General features: G+C 37.9%; 1 protein-coding gene across 8 annotated transcripts in view; it reads left to right on the top strand.

The window, feature by feature from the left end:
* The window catches only part of ZNF385B (zinc finger protein 385B), a 415,410-nt gene that overhangs the window by 382,340 nt on the left and 18,495 nt on the right, over positions 1–14,575 (top strand). For all 8 annotated transcript variants that reach the window (XM_040475537.1, XM_040475536.1, XM_040475544.1 and 5 more), the window contains one exon: positions 1,724–1,886. In XM_040475537.1, coding sequence (XP_040331471.1) covers positions 1,724–1,886 — 163 coding nt within the window. The remainder of the gene's footprint in view (positions 1–1,723; positions 1,887–14,575) is intronic.

Raw genomic sequence — 14,575 nt, 5'->3', positions numbered from 1 at the left:
TAATACATAAAGAACTTATGTTGTACTTTTCTCCTTCCTTGGTATCGTTATTTTTTTCCAGCTTGACAGAGATCAACATGAGAAGTCCTTAAGCAAACCAACTATAGCAAACCAAGTCCTTAAGCAAACCAATATAAGTCAATACAAGGCTATTGACCTTGGGTGATCAGCGTTCAATGCTAAGAAAATCACTTACATATCTTTAGTTGAAATACAGAATTAAAACCTGGCTCCTTCTGTCCATTTTTACTCTCATCTCCCTACTTACACATGTGTGCACATTCACACATACGCACCCCATCTGTATTCAGCTTGCTGAGGAAAATGAGTGAAAACACTAGTGCAACCATCTTCAAACACATACATGTATAAGGAAAACTGACATTTTATAAAGTTTTTATTTTAGAAATTCTCTAATGAAAAGTCATTTTATGATAAGTTTATCATCTATTTCTCCTTTATAACTAAGCTAATATACCAGATAATATATGTTTTAATTTGTTTTGTTTTTTCGTTTGCTTCTGTCAAATGCATGTTTGTATTTTCAGGTTCTATTCAAAATGAAATTGAAGCAAATATACTTAGATTCTTTTGTTAATATGTTTATTAGTGCTAGATGCCCAAAATATAAAATCTGTGTTCTTTAGGCAGAGAGAGGTTTTTCAAATGTCAACAAATTGACCAAATGTTTTCTTGTTTTACTGTAATCTGGTTTTTGATTTTTAAAGATTTTTAGTAGTCACTTGTCTTGATTTCTTTTCTTCCTTTCGATCTAGTATTGAAGTCACAGTTCCACCTATACTTTGTGTATAAGTGAGTGAAACCCTAACTGCTTTGACTTCAGAATCTCATCTGAGATGAGAAACAAGGATTGTCCCTACCTCCTCTGTGGCTTAAATTGTCTGTTCTTGAGGGGCGCCTGGGTGGCTCAGTCAGTTAAGTGACCAGCTTTGCCTCAGGTCATGATCTCATGGTTCCTGGGTTTAAGCCCTACATCGGGCTCTGCGCTGACAGCTCGGAGCCTGGAGCCTGCTTCAGATTCTGTGTCTCCCTCTCTCTCTGCCCCTCCCCCACTAGTGCTTTGTATCTCTCTCTCTCTCTCTCTCTCTCTCTCAAAAATAAACATTAAAAATTAAAATAAATAAATAATAAATAAATAAAAATAAATTATCTGTTCTTGGAACTGGAATCATCAAAATGATGCATGAAGCACATGTAGATGACTCTAAAATGTAGCACCATTTCCACCCACCGGCAAGTTGCTTTGTCACGTCAGTTGCTCTCAGAGCAGAGCCCAGAAGAAAGTAGATACAGGGCAAACAGGCTTTTAGCTGAAGGGAAACAAAGTGGGATGTTTGTGGAAGGACATACCCAAAGCAGCTTGATGCCAGCTAAATGTTTGAAAAGTAACCCCACAGGGAGTATTGGGAGGGAGCTGATGACAAAGCTCACCTTCATCACAATTGTGGCCTGGTGCTGTTGTCCACTCACGTAATGTCTGATTTTAAAAGACACAGGTCCTCTGTGCTATAGAGAAGGTTTCAATGTACAAAAACCCCTTAGATACTGGTTGGCCACTTCATGAAATGCCAAAACCGTAGTTGAGTGCTGAGTTGTAAATGTCCGTGGTGCCTATGAATGAATGTATATTTTCCTGCATGATCATCCATTGTGGTGTTTGTAAGTAGCAAAAAAAATGAGCCTGATTTGTTCTCCTTTGTAGAGCCAGGCCGAGGCCCACTACAAAGGAAGTAAACATGCCAAGAAGGTCAAAGCACTAGAGGCAACGAAAAATAAACCCAAAATGGTTTCTTCCAAGGACAGCGCAAAGGCTAATCCCAGCTGCTCCATCACTCCAATCACAGGCAACAGCTCTGACAAATCAGGTCAATGACACTTTTTGTTCTTTACATTCTTTGTGTTTCTCCTGGTCCCCTGCCCCAACCCTACACTCCTCCCCTCGGCAGTTGCATGTTACTCTCCATGATTTGTTTTTATGATATTAATATGTTTCCTTCACAGGAAGGGTTATGTGTTTGCACGGAATCTAGGCATTTGATATGTTACCATTCCATGTTGTTAAATATATACATTTAAGTATATATATGTGTGTGTGTAAATATATATATATATGTATATGTATATATGCATGAAAATAAGCAGAGGCTACTTGGTCACAATGTGTTTAGACAAAAATCAAGAAATGGATCTAATCTAAAATACTGAGTTTGTTACCTTTTTATTCACTTTATGTTTGGTTTTTGCTATAGCTATTTTCAGTGAAGGAATTCTTAAAGTTGTTTATTAATAGACATTTTTATATTCTTTTACTGCAGTAAAGGGGAGTGGAGGGACAAAAAGGTGAAGTTTTCTGAGAGTGGCATTATTGAATGAATCTGGAAATGTGTTCAGTAATAAGAGATTTTGATTTTTGAAGATCTATGTAGAGTTCCCCTCATAGTTACATGAACTTGAGGATTTTAAGGGAGCTATTTAAAAGTTATGAATTGACTAACAGAACTTTACATAATTGGAAATGGGCTACTAGGAAATGCCTCCTAAGAAGAGTCTGCATTTCAGGGGTGCCTGGGTGGCTCAATCAGTTAAGCGTCTGACTTCGGCTCAGGTCATGATTTTGTGGTTCATGAGTTTGATCCCCACATCGTGCTCTGTGTTGACAGCTCAGAGCCTGGAGCCTGCTTTGGATTCTGTGTCTCCCTCTCTCTCTGCCCCTACCCCGCTTGTGCTCTGTCTCTCTCTCTTTCTGTCAAAAGTAAATAAACATTAAAAAAAGTAAAAAGAAAAAAAAAGTTAAAAAAATAAGAGTCTGTATTTCATAGTCCAATGAAACAGCAGTTTTTCTGAGTAGATTCAAACTGAATGACTCAGAAAGAAGAGAAAAAAATCACTCTTCTAGCATGTATATCATGAAATTGGATGTTTAAAAGACTTTCACACACAACTGCCCTTCAGGGAGCAAGATAGATAAGTAATCTCGTTTCACTAACTGAGGAACAGTGTCTATGAAAGGAGACTAACAGATTATATCCCTTTCCCTTATGTTTGACTCTGTCTTCAGGGACCTCTCTGTTGTTGGAAGCGCACGTGCACATGCATGCACACACACAAACACATACACAAACACACTTCTCTTCTGAATCTCTTCTGCTCTTCAAATCCTTGTAAAATTTGAGGGGAAGACTTAACAATGCTTTCCTGTGGCTGCTCAGGGCCTTTGGAGAAGAGCAAATCCACTACTATAAGAGGAACTTTCAGATAGCCTGGTCAGGCAAAAAGACTATTTAGGAAGGGACAATTATTGATCAGGTCCCAGGAATGCTGCTTCTAAGAGCTCTACAGCCTAGGGTTGAGTTAACCCAAATTTGATAAGAAAACCTTTTTGTTCTTTGTGTGATGGAATCACTAAATCATGTTATCTGATGAACAAATACTAGATTATTACATCACACCTCTTCCCTTCTAAAGAATAAAGTCTTTTTATGTATGTTATGTAATTAATCTTTCACCCAGGTCTATCAGATACTAGGATAAAGCATTATCCACAGTTTACGAAATAGCAAACTAAGGCAAAGTCCATATTGCAGCAGTTATTACTGGAGGTTACCCAGTGTTTGGAAGAACAGGATCCATCATCTCCTGACTTCCTGCCTCGTTTCATTTTCTACAAGATATTGTTGCCTCTATGAAACATACCCTGCCAAAGGTTTTATTACCTGAATTATGCTCTTGAAGCAAAGCAGAACTTATACACAAAATGATAAAACAATGTGAGCCCATTCTTTCAGTTTATTTTGTGTTGCAAGCTAATAGCACAGTTGGTAGGTGTTGTGAATGTTCCAGTATTGCTGTTGTGTATGCTCAGTGCTCCCCTTAGTTATATTATTACTTGGGAATTGGGTTTGTCCAGGGATAGTAGCAAAAGTATTGAGTGGAAAGAAAATGTTAAAAATAGAGAAGGATCAACAAAAGTAGAGAAGACAATTAAAAAGAGAAGGAAAGGGGCGCCTGGGTGGCGCAGTCAGTTAAGTGTCCGACTTCAGCCAGGTCACGATCTCACGGTCCGTGAGTTCGAGCCCCGCGTCAGGCTCTGGGCTGATGGCTCGGAGCCTGGAGCCTGTTTCCGATTCTGTGTCTCCCTCTCTCTCTGCCCCTCCCCCGTTCATGCTCTGTCTCTCTCTGTCCCAAAAATAAATAAACGTTGAAAAAAAAAAAAGAGAAGGAAAGACGTGGAAGAAGAGGAAAGGAAGCACGAAAAAACAAAAAGTCAAAGACTAAGATACACAGCCAAGGAAAAAGCAATGTGGAAATAGAAAATCCAAATACAGGGGCCTGGGTCACAATACCTACTCAGGGGCCTGAGTACCTTATACCTACAAGGTACCCAGTGAACACATGTGAAAATTTAAACAATTCAAGGGACTTATTCCTACTGTCGAATACTAGTGACAGCTTAGTGAAAAAGACTTTCTAAGCACTTGTGTTTGCCTTGTGAGCATTAAGTACACACTAGAATCAAGTAGGAAAGAGAACTGAGGTCTAGAAGAACCGTAGGGGGTGAGAGTAGGGAGAGAGCCACAGAATCTCTTCCTCAGTAGCTATGTGGTGGTCTCTGACCCTGCATCCTCTGCTTCCTCCGCCACTTCTCTATCCACTGCAAAGTACTTGTGGTCTAACAGCATTGGCCTCACTCACTGTGTCATTGTCCAGACTTGGACTAGAAGTAATGGTAACCAGTGACATTTTGGAGTTACCTCATTTTCCATGTTTCCGTACTCAAGATATGTGTAAATTATTTGGTAATTCATTGGTCAGCTTATTCAGATTACTTCTTCCTTTCCCTATGTTTTCTATAAATATTAACACTAATGAACTTATTTTATTTGTTCTGTCATATCCACAAAAGCAATACCAAAGTTGTTGAAAGGTGGCACTACTTAAAAATAAAGTGGGTTGTATTTGCTAAATAGATATATGTTCTTCTGTCGCCTTCAACTGAATATCAGTGTCTAAGCAAGAATTCCCACATGCATTTAGTAGAACTTTCAAGTTAGAAAATTAGAAACTTTGTCCAGCTGAGAAATCTGGTCTAAACAAAGTAATGTGTAATCTATTGCTAACTACCTATTTCTGAATCCTTAAAAAGCTCCCACAGCTTTGTCAGAGTCCTAGATTTTTCAGAAACTGGTTTTGATTCCATTTAAAACTCTGTTTTAGAAGAACAGAAGACTTGAAATCCAGTCCTTCATAAATGGTCTACGTGGAATGTAGAGAGGAAGAGGAAGGGAAAGGGCAGAGGAATAGCGACTATGACACTTAACTGACCAAAATGTTTTATTTGAGACAAATGTTTTATTTGTCTCTAAGAAATCAACCAAAACTTAGAGTAAGTCACAGTGCAAAGTCATGGTTGACTGCCAATTCTTATGAGACCGAATTTCCCTAGCATTGGTCTTTCATTTCTGAATGAGGAGTTCCTATCAAGCAGACATGTGCAGTAGCTACAGAGAAAGTTCTTAGATATTTAAATCAAAAGTGAACGTGTTGGTTACTTGATGTCTCAGCCACCAGATTTCAAATATCCAGATGTTCACAGCAACCACATGACCAGCTAATTCCATTTCCATTCTCATATTTTAGCATCAGTAACTTAGCAATAGAGAACAAATCATGTTCAATTGGCACAAATCTTGAGGGAGAGGAAATAGATATCAAGGAAAGGAACTCCTGGGAGTGGAGCATCCTGGGATTCACCAAACATCAGTCAAGGAAAAGTATTATTTCAGAGTACCTAACAGGGAGCATTGGACCAACAGATAACCTCTGTTTGTTCCTTAAGAGCACAGATTATTTATTCTTAGAAGCCGCCTAACGATCTTCCAAGAGTTAGAAAAGCTTTATTACTTGCTATTTTGGCACTTGGGACAACCTTTTTTTGTTTATTTTATGATACATTTGGAGATATAATGTGGCTCATATTGTAGCTGGGTCTGTGCAATACAAGTAGATTTACTTTGATGGAGCTCTCAGATATAAAAATTTCAGGGTATCATGGCAAGCTTTCTTTTTTTTCTCTCAGGTCAGTATACAAAATGAGCTTAAGTTATAAGAGTGTGTATTTCACTTACTGTAAGAAGCTCTGACCACATGATTGAAAAAATTAAATATGTTTCATTAAAGGCAGTTAAAAATAGTTGTCCCATTCACATGTTAGAAGTTGAGGTAGAGTTAAATGTAAAATCCAAAGAAATGGCTTCCTGGTCTCCCAGGATCTATCCCAACTTTTAACGATGCATCAATGGGAGTTCAAAACATGGTAGGAGGGAGGAGAAATGTGCTTTAGGAGAATTAGGGTCAAAACACAGCAAGCATTAAGCAGCTTCAGGAAGATGACTGGGACGTATTAGCCAGACACTCGACCCAAATATCTCCCTGGAGTTCAAGTGTCATAATGCCATATGACGGTACACTTCCCTGTGCTAATATGCCCTATACATCAAACTGAATGCTCTTTGTGACAGTATTTAACCCCTCATAACAGGTTCAAAGAAACCCAGAGCCTTCAAAAAACCCTATTTCTTGAAAATAATAAAATATCTTTATAATCAACCTAATGATAAAATATTGTGATAGTCAACCCTAATGGTCCATATGTCTAGTCTTTAGCACTAGATTTTTTTAATTAATTAGATATCAAGTGGGGAAAATCCGTTTCTAGTTCAAAGTATATAAAGCTATTTAGAGCTAAACAGCCTTTAATCAGTTGCTGTCTGAACAGATGAAAGCAGATGGAATGATTCAAAATGCTATAGATATATTTATGAATGCAATTAAGAGCAAAGATAATGAAACCAGCATGTTCTGGTTGAAATATAACAATAGGAACACCTTAAATTCATTCAGTTTACAAAATCCAGTAACATACATTTTTGTATGACCCTCTCAGTAGCCCTGTGACTGTTAGGGCAGAAATTGGTATCCATCTTTTATTCATTCAGGCAACAAACTTCATGTCCATTTATTTATTCAAGAAATATTTACTATCTATACTAAATAATATTGCATATATGTATATCTGGCCAGATACTAGGGTGCAACAATGAACAGAAAGATATTTTCTTGCCCTCAAAGAGCTTCCAACTTACTGTGTTTTTTTAAATGTGTTAGATATTAGGGCTACAAAGGAAAAATAATACATAGTTACCACCTTCAAGCTGCTCTCCAAAATATAGTAATGATGAGGACCATGGATCTAGGAAACATGAAATAGTTTGTGTGAGGTTGCACCACTCATATCCCAATAGAGTCAGAACAGGAAGTCAGGGCTTCCTGTTCAACGCATATGCCATTATTCCCATTACTTCTAAACTTCTCTTACTTAGGAATAAATACAAGTATCCCAATGGGCCAAGTCAGAAACCACTAAACCACTTTTTTAAGAATTAGTGAGTAGGACCATACTTTAATTTTTTTCCCAAGTTTTATTTAAATTCCAACTACTTAACATGCAGTGCAGTATTAGTTTCAGGTGTAGAATCTAGTGATTCATCACCCACACACAATGCCCAGGTCTCATCAAAAGTGCCCTCCTTAGGGCTGATGGGGGGTGGGAGGGAGGGGAAGGTGGGTGATGGGTATTGAGGAGGTCATCTTTTGGGATGAGCACTGGATGTTGTATGGAAACCAATCTGACAATTTCATATTAAAAAAAATGCCCTCCTTAGTACCCAACACCTGTTTAACTCATCCCCCTGACTACCTTTATATATTGTTTTTAAATTACTTGCTGACTATTGATATTTTTCAGTAAAATATATGGCATTGAAAGAGTCATTAAGGCTTTGTTTTCTTAATAATCCTTAGTTCCTCTGCAGTATGTTGTCTGTAGCATTTAACTGTAATAGAACAAAGCTTTAGAGGCTACAGATCTTTTCCAGGGAAAGTTTGAATGAAAACACTCATTTCGGGTAACTGCCAAATGTTCTCAAAGCTCCAGTTTGACAATTATAGATTTTATGTGTCTAGAGCCAAATATACTCACTGAAATAGAGGTGGACACTGGGTAAGGCATCTCCAATATGGCAGAAACCTTGAACTGCACCCCAAAGGGTCCGGCTGGGTTGTCCTGAACACCGTCCACATTTTCAGTGGCATTCTGAATCATTCCATCTAAAATATTCCCACTAGGAATAGGGAGATGGTTTTGTTTATCCTATACCCATGACCCTACCATGGGAACTGTGAGATGACAGTGTCAGAAAAGACAAAAGAAGGAAGGAAAGAAGACAGAATACCTCAGAACAGCTCATTTTAGTCTTCAGCATATTGTGCTTTTGCACTGGGGCAATTCCTCAAGTATGAACCCAAAGTAGTTATCAACTTACCTGCAAAGTCTGTAGTTCAGCTTTTTATGGTTACCCTATTGCTTTACAAAAGTGTATTTTCAGTTTCGTCGAAGAGTCTTTCTGCCGAGGATACAAACGGAGAGACCCTCGCCTCGTCATTTTTATGGGTTCCCCTGTGTGTTTCATAGTTTTTATGTGTTGTTACAAATGGGGCCAAGTTTTCCAAATGACAACTTCTCATTTCCTCTAACGGTCACAGGACTCCATCGATTAGCCAGCAAGGTCTTTGTAACTGCCTCCTCCCCCCTTTCTGTCTCTAGCAACAGGACCTTGTGCTGTTTAGTAGAAGAAAATGATAGTTTTCAGCTTTGACAGCATCTGTCATTTATAGACAAGTGCCATCATAAATTTGGCATACATCTATCCGAATCCAGGAGGCCGAGATTTAGTCTCCCTCATAAAATAATAGATTAACTATATTTATGACAAACATCTTAAGTCTGAAATTCTGGGGTACAATCATGTAGAACATAAATTGAGTCCCATCTGTCTAAAGAGAACAGACCATTATACTAAGGCTCATATTTTCATGAAATGTACATATATCATTAAGACTTTCAAAGTCAATTTAAAAAATGAAACTGCCTCCATCTTTGCCCATGCACCTTGAATTTGACAACAGCATCCTGCCAGGCAAGGCTGCAAATTCTTAGAGAGTTAAGTGTTGTCATACTCTAGAAACTAACTTCTGAAACTTTTGAGCATTTTATATTGCTTCCAAATCATACTGAGCATTTATTGTTAGTCTCTCGACTTCTGAAAACTATTTCCTAACATTGCTCTAAGAAAGTGAAGCAAAAGTTGAGACTCACTTATGATTTACTGAAGCTCTATTAACATAATTTACTTGGGACATGTTATAAACAATTCCAAGAAGCAAAACCTCAGATATCTCCTTGTTATGGCTTATATCACTATCAAAAACTTTTCTCATCTTTAGACATATTTATTTTAACCGGTATTCATCTCTTTTGATTACACTTATTTACAACCCTTCTGCATTGACAAGATACTGGAACATAAGAGGATTTTGTGTGTACATTGAATAATTTTATAAATGCACCACTATAAATGCCCCTAAAATTTTAATGAAGGTTATTGCATACATTTTATTACATTCCACTTATTTACTTCAGGAAAAATTCTCTTATAGTGAAACATTTTTTTGAGATTGGATGGATGATCAAATAGAATCACTCAATAAATATTTATAGATTCTTTGTTCAGGGCACTGGTACTAGGCGCTTTGGGGGATTCTAGGCCCAGTTCTGATGGTGCCACACTAATTTAGCTTTATAGAATAAAGCTTAAAGTGTTTTGCATAGAAACATTTATAAAGTATTTTCCACTTCCCTGACTTCTTTCTGCGAGAATCAGGTTTACTGTTGTGGAAACGGGCATGGCATCACACATTAATAGCTTGGTGTTCTCATTTTTATAGGCCAGCTCTATCAGAATAAAATATGCTGTGGTGGTAAAAATGGTCTGTAATCTGTGTTGTCCAATATGAGTGCCATGAGCCACATATAGCTATTCAGGACTTGAAATGTGGCTTGTGCTACTGAGAAGCTGAGTATTTAATTTTATTTAATTTTAAGTACTACACATGACTACTGAATTGGACAGCACATCTGTGGACCGTGGTACTCTCTGCTGTTTTAACTAGCCATGACTCCAGAAAAGGCATTCACTTCTCCGAGCCTGTTTTCTCATCTGTAAACTAGGAATAGTGCGCTCCCCGCATCACAGTGGTGTTTTGTGGATCAAATAAAGTGACTTTGAAAGAGCATTGCAAAATGTAAAGCATAATAAAAATGCCCATTGTTGATATTCTTAGTTTTGAGTTGTTGTTTTTTTAACCTCTTGTGGAGTGGCCCCTTCCTGCTGCCATCAGTGAGAGGTGACAGGTGGCCCTTGTAGTGGTCAGCTATCATCATCTGCCATTATGCTGTACCTAATATAGTTGATTCTAGAGAGCCAGATCCAATCTTATTAGACTTACCTGCAAACATAATTTTAACAGCAGTACTACTAATAATTAATGTGTAACTGAATGATTATTGTGTATCTGATACTTACATGCTAAATGTTTTGTGTATACTATCTTATTTAATGATACGGTCCTCTGATGGATACTAGAAAGTGAGACATAGCAAGGGGAAATGATGGCTCAGAGTCATCCAGAAAGGAAATAGCTTCAAGCCCAGATTCCCACCCAGGCAGCCTCTCAAATTCACTACCATGATATGCCACCTTTGAATAAAGGTCCATGAACTATAACTGCATGTGCTTTCTGAAGGCTATTTGAGATTTTTTTTCCACTAAGTGATACTTCTAGAAGTCTGACACTTCAGAAAGGGGTGTTATTTCTATCCCCACCCTGTTTTACAGCTGGTTTTATTTTTGAAAAATCAAGTTTTGAGTGGCTTTGAATAAGGACATATTAACCACAGTATGATTTTTGCGTGCCATTTACATACCTTGCATGTGAGCTTGAACTCACACAGATTAGCTCCACTTCTCACCGACCAGCTAACCTTAACCAAATCATGTTCTCTGACCTGTTTCCCCACCTATAAGATGGGAGGGCTCATACCTACCTCCCAGAGTTTTGGGGATTAATGAACTAATAATGCCTGCTTCAGTGCCTATCATGTAACAGACACTCAATAAATGCTAGCCATAAAAAGCAACTATTGTTCAAAGAACTTTCCCAGCCCTGTCCTTTTGATTCTATGATCATTTCATGCCATGCTGCCATGCAACAGTGACCTGAACTTACATTTCTCTTTATGTGCTTATTTTATTATCTCATGGCAATTAACACTTGTGTTTTCCTTCCAGATATCAAGGCTTGATGAGCCTGACTCTCCCAGTGGGATATGTAAATATATAGGGAAGGTCCTTCTTGGTCTTCCTCACATTTTTATAAGTGGAGGAAATGTCTTTCTATTCCTTCTCCCACAGGTTAACGTAGCTCATCCATCATGGCCACTGTGGCTCCGGGTACTTTGTCCTGCACATGGCAGTCACAGAGTTAGCATATATTAAATTAATACCATTAAAAAGAATTTAATGGGGAAGCTGTAACACCTTCCCTAGACTGTGGACAGGGCAAGAAGACCCTGGTTAGCTCTTTTTTCTTCATCTTCAATAAGATACATGCCCCACCTCCTAGGTCAACAAACTGCTCTATGCACAGTTACAGTGCTACAAGAAAGGACAACCCAACATACGTCCATTTGTTGAGAGAGAAACCTGGGTGCTCCCTGTGGAGAAGCAGCCCTGTCTGGAGACAGGATTGGCTACTGAGGAGGAGAGGGGTGGTGTAATCAGAATAAGAAACACGCTCCTACCTAACAAGTCCCTTCTGGCATTTATGTCAGTAAATGAGAAACTTGTCAGCTCATACATTTTGCTTCTGGCTTCTTGCAAAACATTTTCTTAGTGTGCAATTTTTTAATAATTTCTGTATGCTATCAACTAGTTAGCCTCTACAAAATATGTGCTTTGTTTTCTTTCAAATATGAAATGACATAAATACTAGAATTTCTTGTCATAATAGACATTATTTTATTCTTTGCTTTCAAATATTTAAACTTCTGTCAGAATTTTATGATAATTTTTACTCATTTGATTAGCAAAATGGTCATATTTAAGTTAAAACAATTTGCCTTTCCTAGGACAATATCTTTGTTCTTACTTCTCCATTAATAAAATATTTTTACTTAATGGGAAATTAGGGTGCCACATTTTGAGTTAAGGAAAAGTTATTTATTTTATTCTTTTCAACAAAAATTTATCCAGTCTTTTGATTAATCCATAAGAATAATAATTAATAACTAGTAAAGTTTTTTAAGTATTTTGAAAATTCATTAGTAGATGTTCTGTTTATGTTACTTATGGCATTTTAAATTGAGAAAACTCTTTTTTTAATTTTTTTACCTGTATTTATTTTGAGAGAGACAGAAATAGTGCGAGCAGGTAAGGGACAGAGGGAGAGGGAGAGAAATCTGAGGCAGGCTCTATGTTGTTGGCTGCAGAGCCCAATCGCAGGGCTCAAACCCACGAACCTTGAGATCATGACCCGAGCCATAACCAAGAGTCGGATGTTCAACCAACTGAGTCACCCAGCACCCCAAATTGAGAAAACTCTTTTGGAAAGCAGCATCATAGAATAAGTCAAAAACCATGAAAACATTTATTCCATTCATTTTACTGTTAATTTCTCTTCCTACAATTTATGCCAAGGAAATAATTCTAAATACAAAGCAAGAAAAATAAAATGTTACATATGAAAATGCCTCCTGTAGCATTATTTGTATTAATGAAAGGTGGAAGCAAAATGATCAGTAGAGGGAAGTTATTTCAGTAAAGTCCTTATACCTGATAAAATATGCAGCTTTACAGTAAGTAAAAGCAACATAAAAATGCATATAATACACTAAATCAAAAAGTTAAAAAATATATTAAATCAAAAGTTACAAAATGGCCTATCTATGTATGTGTTATTAAGCCCCCACTGCATGCTCTGTGTCGTACTAGGCACTGGGTATATGATGGTGGATTAGGCAGACTTGGGCCTTGCCATCATGACAGCATACTGTCTGGAAAGGTGAATACTGAACAAGTGATGACAAGCTTAATGAAAAGAGAGAGATGTTGATCTTGTCTGGGAAGGAAAGGAACACCTCGGCAGGGGATTTAAGCTCTCTCTGCCTGGTGAGAAAGATGTCGGCCCTGCAAACAGGGGCCCAGATCTGGGGATGGAAGAGAAGAGGATTCTCATCAGAGGGACCGGTTCTCCATAGGACTGTAGCTGTGAAAGCCTATCTGGTTTAAATAATTGAACCAATAAAAGGACACTTGGGGACAGAGAAGGGAATTTAGGATGTTGGTTTAAAAAAAAAAAGTGATTGAAACGATAGCTAGAAACAGAAAGAAGGCAGAATGAAGTAATGGGCATAAACACAAAAGTTCTTAATCTCTTTTGGTACCATGGATACCTGTGGCCGACAAGTAGCCTAGTCTCAGAATGATGTTCATATTTGTTTTCGTTTTTTTTTTTAAGTAATCTCTACGACCAACGTGGGGTTCGAACTTGTGACCCTGAGATCAGAGTCTCTTGCTCCACCCAACTGAGCCAGCCAGGTGCCCTTCAGAATAATGTTTTTAAGTCCATAAAATTAACTTGTACTTTTACAAAGGAAACCAACTACAATAAATACAGTTGTCAAATGTTTGTTATGATATAGTAACATAGCAATAATGTGTTAAATAAGATCTAGCAACAGGTGTAATATCTACCATAATTTTGAAGTAATGATGAGGCACAGTGTTTCAAGCTTTTTATGACAACTGTAATATCTGATGACAAGATCTTATTCCTATTGGTGGGCATAGTCACAGGTACTGCTAAGACTGCTATAGTTTTTTGCCTTCATTTATAATTGAAGAAAACGCTAAATTTTTATCAGAGATAAATGAAAATAAAGGTACATTTTCTTGCCACTCAAGTTCATGGATTCTGTGAATTCATGGGCCCCTTGGATGTCTGTAGACTCCCTAGGTTAAAAACTCCTATTTAGGGGAGACTGGGTGGCTTAGTTGGTTAGGTGTCCAACTTCGGCTCAGGTCATGATCTCATGGTTCATGGATTTGAGCCCCGTGTCGGGCTCTGCTCTGACAGCTCAGAGTCTGGAGCCTGCTTCAGGTTCTGTGTCTCCCTCTCTCTCTGCCCCTCCCCTCTTCACATTCTGTGTCCCTCTCTCTCTCAAAAATGAATACACATTAAAAAAATTATTTAAAAAAAATCCTCCTATTTAGTGTGAGAGGCTTATGGGTTTTTTTCCCTCTATTTCTACATACTGCGTTATTTGCACAATAACTTCCAATGATTTGATGAGTTTATATATCTCAGGGCACAGGTCAGATGGGAAAGAAACTTTTAGCCATAAGTCCCCATGTCACAGTATTCCCAAGGGATCTAGATAATAAGAAACTCTAGACAAGCCCCTTTGGGCACTCAGGCCTCTGGAATTAACATCACGTTTTAGAGGAGACTTTCTGTGGTCAACAGACTTTCTCCTGCGACCCATATACCTTAAATATAAAGCTACCTTTGACAATTTCATAATAAAGCAGATTGAATT

This window comes from Herpailurus yagouaroundi, unplaced genomic scaffold (assembly GCF_014898765.1).
Source record: "Herpailurus yagouaroundi ecotype Mexico unplaced genomic scaffold, PumYag 140, whole genome shotgun sequence".
Lineage (NCBI taxonomy): Eukaryota > Metazoa > Chordata > Mammalia > Carnivora > Felidae > Herpailurus > Herpailurus yagouaroundi.
The sequence above is the reverse complement of the archived record's forward strand: the minus strand, read 5'-3'. Positions and strand labels throughout refer to the sequence as shown.